This window comes from Danio aesculapii, chromosome 16, assembly GCF_903798145.1.
Source record: "Danio aesculapii chromosome 16, fDanAes4.1, whole genome shotgun sequence".
Lineage (NCBI taxonomy): Eukaryota > Metazoa > Chordata > Actinopteri > Cypriniformes > Danionidae > Danio > Danio aesculapii.
Genome location: NC_079450.1, coordinates 33,145,265 through 33,163,289, shown reverse-complemented (window position 1 = coordinate 33,163,289; position 18,025 = coordinate 33,145,265). Strand labels below are relative to the sequence as shown.

Below are 18,025 nucleotides of genomic sequence, written 5' to 3'. Positions count from 1 at the left end.
GAGTGGAAGAATTATGACGTCACCTTGTTGGGCAATCGGCTGCTAGCATAAAACTAAAAATCCCCATAGGATTTCGCTAAAATAGGATTCCCCATAGGATTTTCCCATAGGCTTTTTGAAGATTGCAAATATTAAGCTCTGTTCAAACACAGTTCATTACAATTACACGCTTTGCCCAACCAGATAATCCTGACACGAAAATATAACTTTTATCACTTTTGGGTCGTAAATGTAAACGCAAGAGCTGAAAAGCTAACATTAGGCTATTGGACAACAGTGCCAGGGCGCTCACCTGTGACGTCTGTCTGCACCACTCTGCTTAAGACAACTTTTCAAGCTTATTTTTAGAAATATGGTTTATGACAAATATTTTCTCTCTCGTTTTATTATATTATAATCCAGACTATTTATTATAAACAAATAAATACACAAATGTACAAATGTATAGACCTACGTTCCTTTTGGATATTTTTTTATGTGGGAAATACATTTGTTTTGCTTTACAGTTGTAGTAAAAGTTTTAAAACACACAATGTATGTTTCATAAATGTGCCTACATAATATTATTATAAGACATATTTAAATAAGTGTATCGCTCGTGTGCATACAGCCCGCTTACCTTAGTAAGGTGTGAGGGACAAGTTTAACAAATGTCTGCAAATTCCATCAAAGACAGAGAACAACATTCAATATTCTTTTGTGTCACGAAACACTGCGAAAAGCAACACATACAGTCACATATGCTATAAATTGTAAGGAGGAGTGTAAATATTGCAGTTATGACATAGTTAAAGGTTCAGATGAAGAAAAAAGTTGACGAAAAATCAACTGATCACGTTAAAATGACTTTTATTATATTTTTATATTTATGTATTTCTACTAATTTATTCATATTGCACAAATATTCATATTCAGGAAAGAGACAGACTGCACTGGTAAGCAGTATCTTCGTAATATTATTCAAATAAAATAAATTATCAACAAATAATCTGTCATGACGGTCTCTACAAGTGAAGGCATTCCACACACAGTATGAGTTCCCAATTAAAAAAATACAACAAACTATAAAATACTATTAATGAAGTTACTAAAATAGAACAAATCCAAATGCCCAACGCAAGCGGGCTATGTTCTAGACCAGTTCAGCTCGATAGTGCCCTATCATACACCCGGCGCAATAAGGGACAAGATGTGTTTGCCTTGACGTGTTGCTATTTTCAGACTAGCACAACCCTAATTTTCCAACACATTGTTTAAATAGCAAATCCATTTGTGCAGCTTGGTGGACTCATGGGAGTTTCGGTCTAGAAGGTGTGTGTTAAGGCGCATTGTTGGCGCGTTGCTATTTTGAGGAACTAAAACAGACTGCACAATAGACCAGCTGAAAGCAGGTGCATTAGTTGAGTGCCTCGCGTACACATTGCTTAAAACACACAGGATGTACAGCAATACGTAAACATATTTACAAATGAAAGAGAATTAAAGGAATAAAATATTACAAAAATTATTATTTTCTACATAAATATAAAAACCACTGCCTTCATGCCTTCTTTATTTTGGGGGGCTTCAGTTTATTCATGACAACTTGTTTTTGTGTAATGTTATTTTTAGTAGTATTATTTATTATATGCATATTTATATATTTTTAATAAAAAAACAAGCTTATATTTGTCCACCTGTCAGGTTTTGGACCATATGTGGCGTAGCATGTGTATTTGGATATAACCCAGTTTTTTGCTCATTTATTAGTTTGCTGGAAATTAGACCTGAATTTACAAATAGTTTTGAAACAAATCTTTGCACTTAACAAGCGAAATTAAATATGTAGGCTAATGGATGTCTTCAGTGGAGTGTACAACACAGTTTCCTTATCCACCAAAGAGAGAAAGAGAAAGTAAAGGCCGATTGGAAGAGGCTCATTCTTTATCCTTAAGCTGCAGATGGTCTGTTTAACTGTTTTCTCGCTAGTGAAGCGTTCAGTTTTTCCACCTAAAAGTCTGCCATGTAAATAGCAAATGCACCATGGCGCGATGCAACCGACTCTTAAAGGGAATGGGAGATGAGTCTCTGATTGGCTTAATGCATGTTATGCTCAAAACACACCCATAACTCATTAAGAAAATAAGCACAACCCTGTTAGACCATGCACCAGAGCACAGAGTGTATTTTTCCGCCCTTAAAATAGCAAAAGTGGATTCGGACATGTCCAATGCTTTTGCGCCATGCGCTTTAGACTTTGCGCCTAGATCATTAAAAAAGAGCCCTGAAAGTGTACAGTAAATAGCATATACTTTCTATAAGCACTGAGTGGAAATAGCATCTGTCATACTTTTTGTTGCTATATTGTGCTATTTGAACTTAGTGTAAATAGCATATACCATATTATAAACAGCTGCTGATGTTTCTTCTATCACATCTGGTTTTATGAATCTCATATAAAAATGCCAAACGTTGTCCAGATATTATTTTACCCATGTAAACATGCTGGTTTAATGTAGCCTACATCATCTATCAAGTTTATGTATGTTAACTATACAGAGTATATGAGGAACAAAGAAAACAATTATTTTGGTGTAACTGCTCTTGTTTTAAAGGAAGCCATTACTAAATTTACATCTAAACTGAGAAGCGGGACACTTGAAAAATGAAAACTTATAATATCAAGACATTAGTACGTTTCATGTATTTAAACACGCTTTGACCGTAGTGTATAAAGGAACTTTCATAACAGGAACTGAAAGCATGTTTTCTATTCTGAAATTATTTTGAGCACCAGCGGTTTTACACTTGAGTGTTTAAGAACGTTAAGAACGTAAGAACGCACCTCTCAGCAAGATGTCACAGACTAGGGGTGGTTTAAAAAGTACAGAAAACTATAGATCCCTAAAGATGCTAAGAATGTTACTACTATACACTTCATATACAGCAAAAAAAAAACAAAAACTTGTACTTAATTGTACAGGGCAGTAGCCAGCCTGGTTAGAGGGGTGGTTCTTTTTTTTAATCAAAAAGTGGACTTTTTTGCAATTATTCACCTTATTTTCTATTCAATTATGAGGTTTAAATACTCCATTTAGTGGCATTTTAAGCATTCTTTTTAGCTGGATTAGCTTGTTGGATAGTTATCATAACTGCACTTTTTGATGTACCAATAATATTTCCAATAATAATAAGATTTAGACTAAATAAATATGAAAAAAAATAATTAATCAAAATACAAATTTATCACATCATATATCATTACAAAAAAAAATAAAAAAAGTAGCCTATTGTCATTTATTAGGCTAATAACAAACTGGCCAGCACACTCAACTTTCCAGTAAGAATTTGTCCATTTGAATCATAAACAAAGCATAATAATAATAATAATAGTAATAATAATAATAATTATTATTATAATAATCATGTAGAGCTTCATGATTTTCTAGCCTCTCTTGTAAAAAAAAAATAATAATAAAAATAAAATAAAATATATATATATGACAATACAATTTTAGGAATACTATTTTATATATATATATATATATATATATATATATATATATATATATATATATATATATATATATATATATATATATATAGACTATAGTGCTGTCGCCTCACAGCAAGAAGGTTGCTCGACTGGGTCAGTTTCTGTGAGGAGTTTGCATGTTCTCCCTGCGTTCATGTGGGTTTCTTCCGGGTGCTCCGGTTTCTCCCACAGTCCAAAGACATGCTGTACAGGTGAATTGGGTAGGCTAAATTGTCCATAGTGTATGTGTGTGTGAATAAGTGTGTATGTGTTTCCCAGTGATGGGTTGCAGCTGGAAGGGCATCCGATGCATAAAACAAATGCTGGATAAGTTGGCGGTTCATTCTTTTCAATAAAAATGAAAGGAGGCAGTTATATTATAGGCCCTGTTTTGTTATAAATATGCAGAGTGAAGATGACGGTCATATAAATATGTAGCTACACGAGGCTGTTTGGTGTCTGTTAATCATAATGAAACAATTTTCCTTATATTATGTTTTCATTGTTAAGATAGTAAAACAGCAAGCAGGATGAGGTGAATGAGGTTATAAAGTACACTGTTCCCTTTGAAGATTTACTCATGCGTCAGCAGGCAGTTTTGTTATGTTTATTATTTAATATAGGCTGAGTGAATAGTGTATTGAATATGCTAAATTGGCTGTAGTGTATGAGTGTGTGTGTGAATGAATGTGTATGGGTGTTTTCCGATGCTGGGTTGTGGCTGGAAGGGCATCTGCTGCATAAAATAAATGCTGGAATAGTTGGCAGTTTATTCCGCTGTGGCAACCCCTAATAAATAAGGGACTAAGGCGAAGGAAAATAAATGAATGAATAATGTATTTTTTAGAACTGAACAAAAATCTTTATGGACAGTATACAATAATTAAGTTGAGATTAATGTCTGTACTTATTTATTTAATATATATGGCTTTTGTGTTTTTATAAAGTTGATAAACATATTGGACATGCACAGTTAGATAGCATTTTGATTGAATGTAGTGGGCTGCTTTGGCCCAAAATGCCAGGGCTGATTTTTTGCCCCAGTCCAGCCCTGTGTGATGGGATTAGCGCCTTTTGCTGTGAAGTGATATCTGACGGTTGAGGACTCTTGCATTGTGTTCGATCTGTTTTTTTGCATCTGTCCTATATGCAGTAGCCTACTTGCATTACATATTTTTTTATTTGCATTTACCTCAAGGTCATATACATCTGCAAAATTGACTACACTTAATACGGTTGAAATCCCTCAATCTAATACTTAAGTAGAACAGTTAAAATTAGGCCACTCTAGTATATTACACCACTGCAGATCAGGAAAACAACTTTAAACTTGTGGTAAATTTATGTGCAGACAAGGATGAAAAAGATTACAGAGCAGGTTAATTATAGTTTTAGTTTAATATAGGTTAGGATGAAAGTCATAGAGACATTTTTAATGCATGAATATAAGTTGTTAACACTGATAAGCATTACAGTATACGTAACAAACATTTAATAAAAAGATTACAGAATTAAAATGAAATAAAAATAAGACTTTTCTTTTTGAAAAACAGCCCTTGTGTTCATTCATTAAGCAGGAACCTGCCGGTAGTTTAAGAAGCTTCCTGTAACACAATTTAGATTTTATTTCAATAAACACGACTCTTTCTTGAAGCATCAGTTCAGATGTTTTTGTACTCACTGAATCTTCTGCAATGTTCCTCCTTAGTCGATCCCAGAAGTGCTCTCGGTCTCCTTCATCCTCTGGCCAGTCCAGATATGTACGGGATCTGACCAGTTTTGCCAAACTATAAAAAAGAATAAATGTACTGTATGCTATGTGTAAAATGAGAAAAGCAATGTTTTAAAGTGGTCCATTAAAACTTGCATACAGCAATTTTCCCCTTGACCACAGATATAACTAAATCTCATGTCAAAACATTACTTGAGTTACCATGTTCTCAAAAATCTATTTGTTTTCATCTTAAAGGGTTAGTTCACCCAAAATGTTCTCATCATTTACTCACACTATAGTGGTTCCAAACCTTTATGAGTTTCTTTCTTCTGTTGAACACAAAATGAGTTACTTTGAAGAAAGCTGAAAACCTGTAACCATTGACCTCCACAATATTGCAAAAGTCAATGGTTATCATCAAAATATTTTCCTTTGTGTTCAACAGAATAAAGAAACTCCAACAAGTTGAAACAAGTGAAGGATGAGTCAATGACTACAGAAATGAGCATTTTGGGTGACCTACACCTTGAACATCAGCAGTGTTATTCAAAACAATTAATCCACACTCTCAGAAAAGAAGTGTACAAAATCTGTCACTGGGGCATTTGTCACTTTTTTGTTCCTAATAGATCCTTTAAAAGGTACATATTTATTTTTATTTATTTATTTTTTAAGTTCCCAGGTTTTGCAGGTTGCAATAGCCCCAATTTTTATTGCCAATCTTAAGCCAATTGTAATTGTTTGTTTTTGGTTCAATTTTTAGAATTTCCCCAAGGGGATCAGAGTGAGAGCTACGATTCGGCCCCACCCTGATCCAAAAGGTACATATTTATACCTAAAAAGTAGGAATGTGCACTTCACAGTACCTTGAAGGTACAAAACCCTAAAGGTACTAATGTCCACCTGCACGGAATAAAACTGTACCTTTTGAAAAGGTACCACTACAGTGGCGGATTTTGTACCTTTATTTCCGAGAGTGCATCTGTACATTTCTTTTGTATTAATTCGTTTTAATTTCAAACTAATTTCGAGAGGAACATGTGATATGATTGATCATGGCTGGTCTCTCATCCGTAATCAGCAATAATCCAATCAGATTGAACTAAGCCTTCAGTAAACATACCGATTTCACCCTACTGCCTTATCTTGGTTTTGTAAGAATCCCCCTTCCACGCCATCTCCTCCTTTACAAGGGGGAGCTCTCAAGACCTACCTGATCCCGGACGCCTTTACATACTAACTGACCAGGTGGGAGCCCTGGGTTCAATTATCTCCGAGCTCAGGGTTCTCTCCCGGGACAGCATGACAAACCTGCTAATAGCATCAAGCAATATCTGTGTGAACTCTTGAAATGAGCCCCAAAAAAATGTCATTGGATTATGATAATTTGATCAACTGTGTATTTTGTATTTATTGCTCATGTATTAATATGGTTGCCAGTTACTCACTGAAATAATGATGTTCATCAAATGTTAATTAACATGAAGTTTTGGTGGCCTGAAAATGTGTCTTGAATCAAAAGTTTTTGAAAACGACAGCACTATTGTCTCTGTTTAAACAGCAAAACGAGATTTAGTTCAAACGGTCACATTATGCACAAAGTCAGCTTAGTCTAAAGGGATTCATGAATACAAACAAACAAATAATAGTGGACTATATTTGTGCAGGTGTTTTGTACCTTTCAAAGGGACGTCGCCATCTAATGGCCTGGCATGCATAACATTTCTTATTGTTTTCATGGATCTGTGAGAAGATCGGGGTGGTTTTGGGGATGTTGTCGATTAAAAGCACAAATGAAAAACTTTTTCCAATTTCTTTGCCTTTATTGTGATAGGACAGTAGATTGTAGAGATGGGATAGTTAAAAGTATCTTAAGCAGGGGAGTGTTATGTTTGATGTTTTCTTTGTCTATTTTTTCTTTCTGCTTGTTTAGTCTTTAGGTTTCTTATTGGTTTTCCATTCTGTCCATCATCATTATGACGAAGTCGGTTCCACCAATCCCAGAACGAGCCGCAAGGATTTAAAGCCCCGACAGACCAGTGTGTGATGTGCGCTCTGCCTCGGCGTACCATTTGTGCTCCACGCAATTTGATTGTGCTATGCTTCAGCTGTTTCCTGATTTATTATCTCAGTTTACTGTGGTAATTCGAGTTTGCTTGAACTTCGTTGGCTTTAAGTAACATAATGTGATGGTTGTTGTGTGGTTCTAAACTAAGCTTTGACCGTTTTATCCGGTTTGTTTTAGTTTAGATTGATGTTTTGTTAGATTAGTTTGAGTGTTTTGCCAGTTGTGTATTTTGAGTTTTGTAGCTTTAAATAGTTTAGTTCGAGTGTCGGATACACTGAAGATTTCGGTGTTTATTTGTATTTATTTTTGACGTCTAGTTTAGACTTTAGTTTTAAGGATTGTTTTGTTTTGTTAGTTTCTTTGATTTGGCTTACACTCGTTGGTTTTGTTTGAAGATAATTATAAATGTTTCTTTCTTTTTCCTCTCCAATTACTGTTACATAATTTTCAACTATTGAGTAAAAAGCTTAAATAGAGAATTGATTCTTGCCTCATCCTTGATCTGTCGCACACATTACACCTGTCTCACTTAAATGTTACAGCATCCCACTAAAACATCTTTAAAAACTTAACAGTCTGCCAGCCAGGATTTGAACTCGGGATGCACAGTTGTGCCAGGTCAGCTAAGGCTTAGTGTCCAATATCAGCACTGACTCCTTTTGATGACCCTTGTTCCACTAAATGTTGCCATTTCTATGTAAATGCACACTGGAAGTACCAGTCACTGCGCAGATACCGGCGGCTGATCAGACAAACAGTGTCCTGACTGTTAGAGATGCTGTCCGTGATGTTGTCTATGATATCCTTACCCACCTGTTGTTAACAATAAAGTGCAAGGGAGATTGTGGATTAATAACTGAACCTTCCTGTCCAATAGGCTATCAGCACTGACCCCTTTTGGTGACCCTTGTTACAATAAATGTTGCCGTTTTATGTAAATGCACACTGGAAGTAGGAAGGAGCTTCTTCCGTCTTCGCCACTTACCGATGGAAAGCAGAGAGCTCAAAAGGAGAGATGTGCTGGAGGAAGATGAGGATGAGACGGTGTTTCTGCTCTTCCAGCTGCCGGTGTGTGGCCACTCGCATCTCCAGACCGCACCAGTCACTGCGCAGATACCGGCGGCTGATCAGACAAACAGTGCACTGACTGTTGTGGATGCTGTCCGTGATGTTGTCCATGATATCCTTACCCACCTGTTGTTAACAATAATGGGTGAGTGAGGTTGCAGATCAATGACCTAAGCTAAAGTAGTCCTACCTATTTTTTTATATGCAGTGGAGATCAAAATGAGAGAATAACCAACAATTTCACAAAACATATTTAATGAGTTACCTACTCTATATTCTGCAGAACACTACAGGAAATGTTCAGACTCCTTCAGTTATTGGTGTTAATCAGGAACTGGGTAACTTCTTGAACAGGTTAAGGATCTGTTTAAGAGAGTTTGTACTGCAAGCCCTTTATTGACATTAACTTTTCCTGAGGAACATGTGGAGAAAGTACTGGTCCAAAGATCACTTTAATGAAGAAGGCAAATAATATGTTCTTTGTTGGTGGATATATGTAAAACGTATTAAAAAAAATTCAGAGAAATGTCTAGGAAGTGTTATGTCTTGGAGTGTTTTACAGTAAGAGTTTGATCTCATTTACAGACTCATGGAAGAGTGAATGCAAATGTTTATCAGAATCTCTTTCATGTCTGACAATATACCCTGCAACACAGCAAGACAAGTAAAGCAAATCCTTGAAATAGCCAGTCTAGACTCCATTCTAACCCACATGAAAGAATAATAGTAATAGTATAGTAATTTATAGTAAATAATTAAGTGTTTCGAACAATACTATAGTAACATACTTTAATTAAATTGTGGTAATTTTACTGTGGTATTGCAACATATATAGTATTACAAACATCCCAAAATTGTACACATTTTTACAACTAACAATATTACACCAGTTTACTGAAAACTAAAGTAATTTCTCAGTTCACTATATGCTGTAGCATTCATTAACAAAGTGGTGTAAATACTATAATACATATGTGTAATACGCTTTTAAAAACCCTATAGTATTTTTACATGTGTGAAACCTGATTGAAAATCTCTGGAAATTCCTTGGCGACAAAGTTATGGCTAGTCAGTGAAGTTATACATTAAGGTCACTGCAGAGAAGTGGGAAAAAGGTTTTGTCCTGTGGTCATCAACTCATTTTATAGTCATTTCTGCTGAAGAAAGAAACTGAAGAAATATCGAATTGTGCTACAATCACTGCTGTTCTCTAAGAACGATCTTCCACTTAACATATTTTGTTGTTGGTGTTGTATTGTGTTTCTTTTGCAGAAGAATAGTTCAGTCACAACTAAAATTCATTTCCTTTTATTATTTCTGAGATAGTCTGATTCTCTAAATTTGACCTCCACTCTATTTAAAAAGAACATCTTTATTTAGGAAATCTCACCTCAAAGTCTCTGTTGTGCAGACACAGCCTCAGTCTTGGGTTACCTTGTTCCTCTAGCCGAGGAGCCATTTCCCCTAAAACCCAAGCCTCATCCTGGCTACAGAAAGACACAAAAGCATCATACTGCATCTCCTCAATCTCTCCATAGTCGTCCTGCGTTCTCCTTCTTCTCCTATTCCACCGTCGACCAAACCTTCTCTCAATCCAACCTTTCAGGCGGAAGAAGAGGACAACTGAAGGCCAGCGAGCAAAGCGATATCCAACGGCTGCCGACAACAGAAGACTAATGCTGCTGGCTGTGGCTACATAGCAAATGTACTGCGCATCAGTCTGGCAGAGCTTCTCCATAGTTGCCAAGAAGTTGAGTTTCTGATAGTGCCAGACACACTGCTGCTTTTGCAAGTAGATAACCTGCACTTTTTCAGTGCTGTCTGCCCAATCAAGTAGCCAGCCATTCTCACAACTGCACTGGAAATCTACTCTGTCCAGAATGAACGCTTTTAGCACTGGTAAAACCCCAAACACACCGTCAGTCAAGATCAGAGGACTGTCACTGTAGAGACGCAACAGCTGCAGAGAGGTCAGGTCTCTGAACATGCTCTTGGTCAGGAAAGTAAGATGACAGTTTACCACCACTAGGGTCTGGAGTTGAGTTAGGTTCCAAAAGGCACTCCTAGATTCTGTGTAATTGGGGAAGTTCAACCTAACGAGTTTGAGATGCTTGAGACGGTGAAGATTATTGATTGTAGCGTAATTGAGAGGTGCCCTTTCAGCTCCGCCTGAGATCTCGAAAGATTCCAGGTTTAGGAAATAAGGTGCCATGAAGACGTTCTCGCAAAGGAAAGTGGTGCAATTGACTTTCAACTCTCGGACTGCCATTAAAACATCACTTTCACAGCCCACAAAACCCAGTTTTTCTCCATTTAGTTCCAGAGCAAACGTTCCATTGGGCGGTGATGCATTTCCAATGTAAATATTAGTTCCATAATGTGCATCGATGCTGAGTCGCTGTAACTTTGGTGGAAATTCGAAAAAAATGTACTCTAGATGCAACTCATAAACATATTCCAGTCTACCAAATGACAGTTCACGAAGCTCTCGCTGTTCCCAAAATGTTCCAGTCCCTATAGCCTCAATGATGTTATCGTTAATCAGCAGAACCTCTAAAGCCAGAAGGGATTTGAAATCATTGGCAGAAAGCTGCGAGATTTTATTAGAGTCAAGCTGTAGGATTTTGAGTCGAAGCAAACCTCGAAATGCATGCAGCTGTAGGGTTTTAATGGAATTCTGGCTCAGATAGAGCTGCTCGAGAAACGGCATACAACCAAACTGGTCTCCATCAATATTGGTAATCAAGTTTCCAGTGAGGTCCAGCAAGGTTAAGGACCACATCGTGCTGTTCACAACAAAACAAAACGGAGCGTCTGTCAACTTCATGTGGGCCATTTGAAGGGCCTGCATTTCCAGCTTACTTTTCCAAAACCTGAAGTCCAAGTGATCTATTTTAGAATTCTGGATTAATAACTTTGTCAACTTAGTCCCACAGTCCTTTAAGTCCTCAGCAGTTAGTCTGTCTATTGATGTATGAACAAGGCTAAGTGATTGAGGATAAAGACTGGATACAAGATGACACAGATCTTTGAAGTTTGTTGAGTATTTTTTTAATACATTCCCTGTCAAAGTCAAATCATTGACTTTTCCAACTCCAGACTCCCAAACGCTACCTAGCGACTTGCCCTCGAACTCCAGAAAAAGACTTGAGAGGTTCTGGAATACAATTAGGGAGTTTGCTTGAATGGATTTAATATTGTTCCCAATTAGATACAGCTTTTGAACTCCAGAAAGGGCGGTCAAAGGCCAGGTCTTTGAGCCCCCTGCACATCCTTTGTTCTCAATTGTTGAAATCTTACTGTCTTCTACATTCAGGTGTCTTAGCTGGGTCATTCCATTTGAAATATGACAGAAAATTTCACCAAGGTCTTGTGCGCAAGTTCTGACAATGTCTAATCTGATTAAACTAACCAATGGGTCAAATATCCCACTGGATCCGTTGAGCAGCTTCAGACCCGTCAGTGACAACTCCTCCAAATTATTCAGACCAGCAAATGACCGATTATCCATTTTGACCAATCTGTAGAGATCATCACTGAAAAGTATTGACAGATACTTAAGATTGGGGAGTCCTTCAAAGGCACCAGACTGAACTCTCTCCAGACGTATTCCATCTATGTGCAGTACCTCCAGAGAAGGTAAGTGTGAAAAGGCTTTAGCAGGAATGCTCGTAATATCTCCAAAGACACAAAGGGTTCTAACCTCAAGGCCTACCTGTGACAGATCAGTGCTCAGGTCTGTGATATTGCAGTTTGCGTATGGACCCCTTCCTGGAAAATGGAGGCAGTGTGGAGTCCACGGCATTTGTTTGAGAAGATGCTCCTCTATAGTAATGCAGCGCTTTGTTATTCGAGTTAAAACCACATTGCAGATACTTAAACCTAATGCAAATGTCCAAAAGAAGTGCAAGAAATTGGAGTTAGTCACAAAAGCACACATCTTAAAGCAAGTCTAGATGAATCTATTTCTATGCCTTCACTCTGCAGAAGTTTATCATTTGCCTCAAGCTTCACACTGGACTTGTTTTGACCATGCATGAACTATTCTTTCCCCCACTTCCTCTTTCTGTGAAGAAGCCTATTTTTTTTCTTTTGAAGTAAAGCATCTTATACCCCGCCTCTTTTTATGTTAATTACTATTTCTCATTGAACCACCAGGTTATCTTTAACATTTATTTAAAGTCATATTTGTGGCTTTTTAATGCTGGGGTCACCATAGGTGCAGTCACATTACATACCAGTGTCTCCCCATTCCCATTATGGTAAGGTTCAGGATTTAGATGTAATGCAACTTGCATCAAACTGACTTAAAGAAAGTAGGTAAAACACAAATCATAAATCTCAATTTAGGTTGTGTATTGAATAAGGACACGGGGTGGTCAACTGCAGGGATGACTCCCTCCTGTTCTAGACAGCCAGATTCACCCCAAGCAAAACTGCAGTACTGAGGTTTTGAAGGACCAGCGATGGCCACGGCAATGATATTCTATGGAATTACTGGTAATAAAATACATACCATTTAACATGACATACTATTTTGAGTAGATTTTTGATAGCATGGTAAATTAGTTACTTTAGTCCAAAAATAGCAGTTTAATCATGTTTAAATAAGTCTCTTAAATAGGGCTCTGCAATATGACAAAACATATTGGAAGAGATAAAATGATTTTACATTATGGTGTTGCAAAATACATTGTTTACAGTAATACTTTTTGATCATTTGGATGACCACAATCTTACACTCCACCACATGGCATCAAGCGTAAACACAATAAAAGAATGCTTCGAAAGCTGCAAGCTTGAAAGTTTTTCATTTATTTATTCATTCATTCATTCATTTCCTTCGGCTTAGTCCCTTTCCTAATCTGAGGTCGCCACAAAGGAATAAACCGCCAACTTATACAGCAAATATATTACACAGCGGATGCCCTTCCAGCTGCAACCCAGTATTGGGAAACATTCATACACATTCACACACATACACTACGATTAATTAAGCTTATTCAATTGACTTATATCGCATGTCTTTGGACTGCGGGGGAAACCAGAGAACTCGGAGGAAACCCACGCCAAAACGGTAAGTGAAGGTTTTTCCTTTTTTGTAATATGCTAGGCCTGTAATCATTAGATTTTGAAAAAGTGTTTTAATATTAATTTAATATTTTTTACATATTTAATCTAATTTGAGTTAAGTAAAGTTAAATAAACTTTAAAAGAAAAAGTTAAATAAAGTAAAAAAAAAAAACATTCACATGAGCACATTTGAGGATATACTTTAAAGGTGCAGTTTGTACAGTAGAAATGTTGAACAAGGTTTTGTAGTCAATCTGGTAAAGTGTTTTTTTCACACAGCCCCTCCTCCTCTGACATGACACACACACATGATGCCAGTTTGATAACACAAACAGCAGTGAGCGAGCCTGAAGATCGAGCCTTACACTGTAAGTTGCTCAGAAAATGTTTACATTTGTAGTATCTATTAATTCAAAACCACCTCCTGATGACTTTTATAACTCTGAATTTGCATCTCATTTAAAAACATTGAGGAAGCCTTCAAGATCGAAATGAAATATGCTGTTTTCTACCAAGGTAACCCGGTGTGCCAAAATATAATTGGATAATCTGGCAGTGGACGGAGTTACACATAACAAAACAAAGAAAGACATTCTGACACAGAACCAAAATTGTTTAGCATTTCTTTTCAGACAAACAAGTATGTTCGCTTAGCTTGTTTCTTAAAAACATCTGCTAGCATATTAAGGTATTTTTATGCTTTAGAACATACTGTAGGTCTCAAACGGGACTCCTGGAAGGATAGTTTTGCTCCAACCCTGATCAAACACAGCCAACTAGGTGTTTAAGACTACTAGAGACTATTAAGCAGGTGTGAGTTGGAGGTGGTTGAAGCGAAACTTTGCAGAGCTGCAGCCCTCCTGGAATTGAGTTTGAGACCACTGCTTTAGAAGCATAAAAATTTTACATACAGCACCTTTAAAATGTAAAACGGTATAAAAGTGATACTGTATATAAACTATTATAACACATATCATTAATTTATTGAATTTACAGAAAAAGTACTATATATACTGATATATAATGTTATCAGGTTATAAGATGAATTGGATCTTTATATGCCTTATCGCCTAGCTCTAATCTGACATCACAACGACTGATTTAAACAACACTTCCATCTGTATGTGACATTCATGCAGTAATATAGAGTATGCAGACATTTAGGTTCTGTATGTTCAAATATACAGTAGTTCAACACAGCAGGAACCAAGTGTTGCAGTCACTGATTCAGGCCTTTTTAGAGGTTTTTATTATAAATGTGCAAATCCTACTTTTATTAGTAACTATAACAGTAAAAAAAACACATATGCATTATGCATAATTATAAGCATCTGTTTATTATGTGATGTTTCAAAGCAAAATAATTTCCCATTACAATAACCACAACCATACCAACTTTAGCCACTTTAGCCATTATTAATTACTAAGCAAATTTAGCCACTTTAGCAATTACTAATTACTAAGCAAATTAGCATAATGTTACATTTTTCACTCTAGTAGATTTTGTTTTTAACTTAGTGGCCTGTCAAATTGCTACACACTGCTGTTAAGCAGCGAAGTGTAGCTACAATGCTTGAGTTGTTTCACTTGACAGTTCAATCCAACACAGGCTGCGAAAGCTAAACTTGAAGATGTTGTCTGACAGCGTTTAGCTTGACACAAACGCAATAGAGAACAGAATGCAAAAACACTAATATAATTTACATAAAACTAACAGACTTGCTTATATTTTAGGTGGCTAGAGTAACGTTTTTAAACAAGCAGCCTACAAAGTGCCAGACAACACACACGTCATTTACTAAAAGAGACCATTTGTTAAACTGTATAAATAACAGTGAAGCTGCCAAACAAATCAAAAGCAGTAGGTCAGGATCCTAACACTGAAAACAAAAACATTATTTAAGAATAAAAAAAAAAAGAGAACAGCAAAAATGATGAACATTAATAAAACTCTAATGTTATCAGTCAACTGTTTTCCACTCAACAGCTGTACACCCAATATAAGCCAAGTATTATCTTCAAAATGCAAATCAACAATTATGTAATGACTTTTTAAAAGCTGCAAAATAGGAGTAGCATTAAAAATGTCTCTCACGCTCAACACTGAACTACATTCTTCTGATGAATAGTCCCAGAAAACATTATATTTGTGCGAGACATGGCAGGTTTTAAATATAAACCTGATGTCCCATAACAGTAGATAAAACAGTGGCTATTCCTGATATTGTTCCCTCTGTCAGCATTCATGAATGTCATCTTAATCCCCCAACACCTTCCCTCATCAAAGGCAAATATTCTTTCAAGAACGTTTTCAAGAATAAAATTATTATTTTTAACAAGTAAGGTTATTCTGTTACAAAAAAAATAAATAAAAAATGATAACAATACCTTGATTTGACTTTGTTTTAATAGGAATTTAAATAAAAAGTTTATTTTTAAATTATAATTATAAATTATTATATAAATTTTATTTATTAAATTAAAGTTTAATTTTAAAGTGTTTGAGTATATATAGTAAATGTAACAATTGATAAACACAACACAAATTTACTGGCACCAATGTTGACTATCTAATATTTTGCTGAATTTATTTTACTTTTTTATTTTAACTAAATTTGATATACAATGTTGTCTTGCCTCATTGACGGCTATGTTTAAAGGCAGGGTTAGGGGTGGAACTTTGAGCTTAAAAAAACATTTTGCGTAAACAAGACTGTAAAAATGTATATAATACACTAATTCAGCAAACCATAAATTAATTGTTTTTAATTGTGAAACTAGACTGGATAAATCCATATTTTAATAATGAATTACCTTTCAGAAATTTAAAGTCTGGCCTTCGTCATTCATTTGGAAAAGCTCAAATTTATAAAGTTCAATTCAAATGGAAATTGTTTGCTACCTGAGAACCTTTTCTCTGATACTTAGATCTGAAATGTACTTAATCCAAATCCAGCATCCCTCATAAAATCTGACTGGCACACTACCTTTTAGGATCTTTTGATTACTACATACTTAAAAAAAAACTTAAAATAAAAGTATTTAAAAAAAAAATAAAAAATAAATTTGAAGTCATTGTCAAATTCTTAAGATTTTTTTTAATCAGGAAAAACAATATTCCTATCATTCTTCAGACCAAAAATAAAATAAAAAATAAAATGCATTTTATTCTTAAAGGGATAGTTCACCTAAAAATGTAAAATACATTCTTGTTTAAAACCTTTTTCTTTCTTCTTGAATGTAAAAGAAGATATTTTGAAGAATGCCGGTTGCTGGCAGCCTTTGACTTCCATAGGGGCTCCATCTATCAATAGCTGTTTCTCAATTCCAAAAACGCAGAGAATATTCTCATGTTCTCTTGTAGACCAGTCTTGCCAAATTACCTGAATAAACTCAGAAGACACATGGTCACATGACTTAACATTACAACATTTGTACAGCGGTGGCTCAGTTGTTAGCACTGTTGCCTCACAGCAAGAAGGTCGCTGGTTTGAGCCCTGGCTGGGTCAGTTAGGCATTTTTATGTGGAGTTTGCATGTTCTCCATGTTCGGTTGGGTTTCCTTCAGGTGCTTCGGTTTCCCCCACAGTCCAAGGACATGTGGTACAGATGAATTGAATAGACTAAATTGCCCATAACGTATATGTGTGAATGAGTGTGTATGGGTGTTTCCCAGAGCTGGAAGGTCATCTGCTGTGTAAAACATATGCTGGATAAGTTGGCAGTTCATTCGCTGCAGCAACCCCTGATAAATAAAGCGACTAAGCAGAAAGAATATGAAATCAAATGAAAATTCGTACATTGATTTATTGTTTTGTTTTTTTATATACATATGATGTTCAAAAAACCTGCCAATATACTTGTGATAATACGAATAAAACTAATTTCAATATGAATTACAGGAATTAAATGCCTTTGCATGTGTTTTTACCTTTATTAATATTTTCATGTGAATGTTCACTTTCTAATTTAGGGAAAAACCGTAAATACTGTAACTAAAACGGTAAATAATAGTGAATAAACTGCATCCACCATGAGCATCATATTGATGTGTCAACGCACAAACTGCAACACTATCAGCATCGACTTTCCTCCTCCTTTATTTACCCACAATCATTCTGGGATGTCAAGCGAGTTTTCATTGATTCGTCCTCAATATTAAGAACACATCTGGGTTCTTTCACGTGTCAGATGTTCTAGCGGGATGTTATACAAGAACACAAGGACAAAGTTTCCCAATGGGTAGGGCCAGACAGAATCTGTGGATGTTTTTTGCTATTTCTGAGGAGAATTTTGGTAAAAATCTGTGAATTTCTGCGGAATAATTTTGGGAGTATGGTAACTAAAACCTTAATATGTGAAATAAAAAATAATATCTTTTAAAACTTTTATTTAATGTTTAAAATGCAAATCCAATTAGATCCACATTATTTGGTAAACAAAGCAAGTCTCTCATATAATATCTCTACTAATATAATATATAATATCTCAGATGAACATTTTCATAATAGTCAATAAAATTACTGTAATTAATTTAAAAACTGATGAAATTTAAATTAACACACATTTACACAAGTAAACAGATTTAA

At 35.7% G+C, this 18,025-nt stretch overlaps 1 protein-coding gene across 1 annotated transcript; it reads right to left on the bottom strand.

Annotated features, from left to right (window-relative positions):
• Positions 1 to 4,925: 4,925 nt before the first annotated feature.
• Positions 4,926 to 14,422, bottom strand: LOC130243917 (toll-like receptor 13). Its single transcript, XM_056476226.1, has 4 exons — positions 9,755 to 14,422; positions 8,282 to 8,490; positions 5,196 to 5,301; positions 4,926 to 5,118 (listed from the first exon to the last, which is right to left on the bottom strand). The coding sequence occupies exons 1-4, from the start codon at positions 12,302 to 12,304 to the stop codon at positions 5,107 to 5,109; spliced, it is 2,877 nt and encodes a 958-aa protein (XP_056332201.1). The 5' UTR covers positions 12,305 to 14,422; the 3' UTR covers positions 4,926 to 5,106.
• Between the last annotated feature and the right edge of the window lie 3,603 nt (positions 14,423 to 18,025).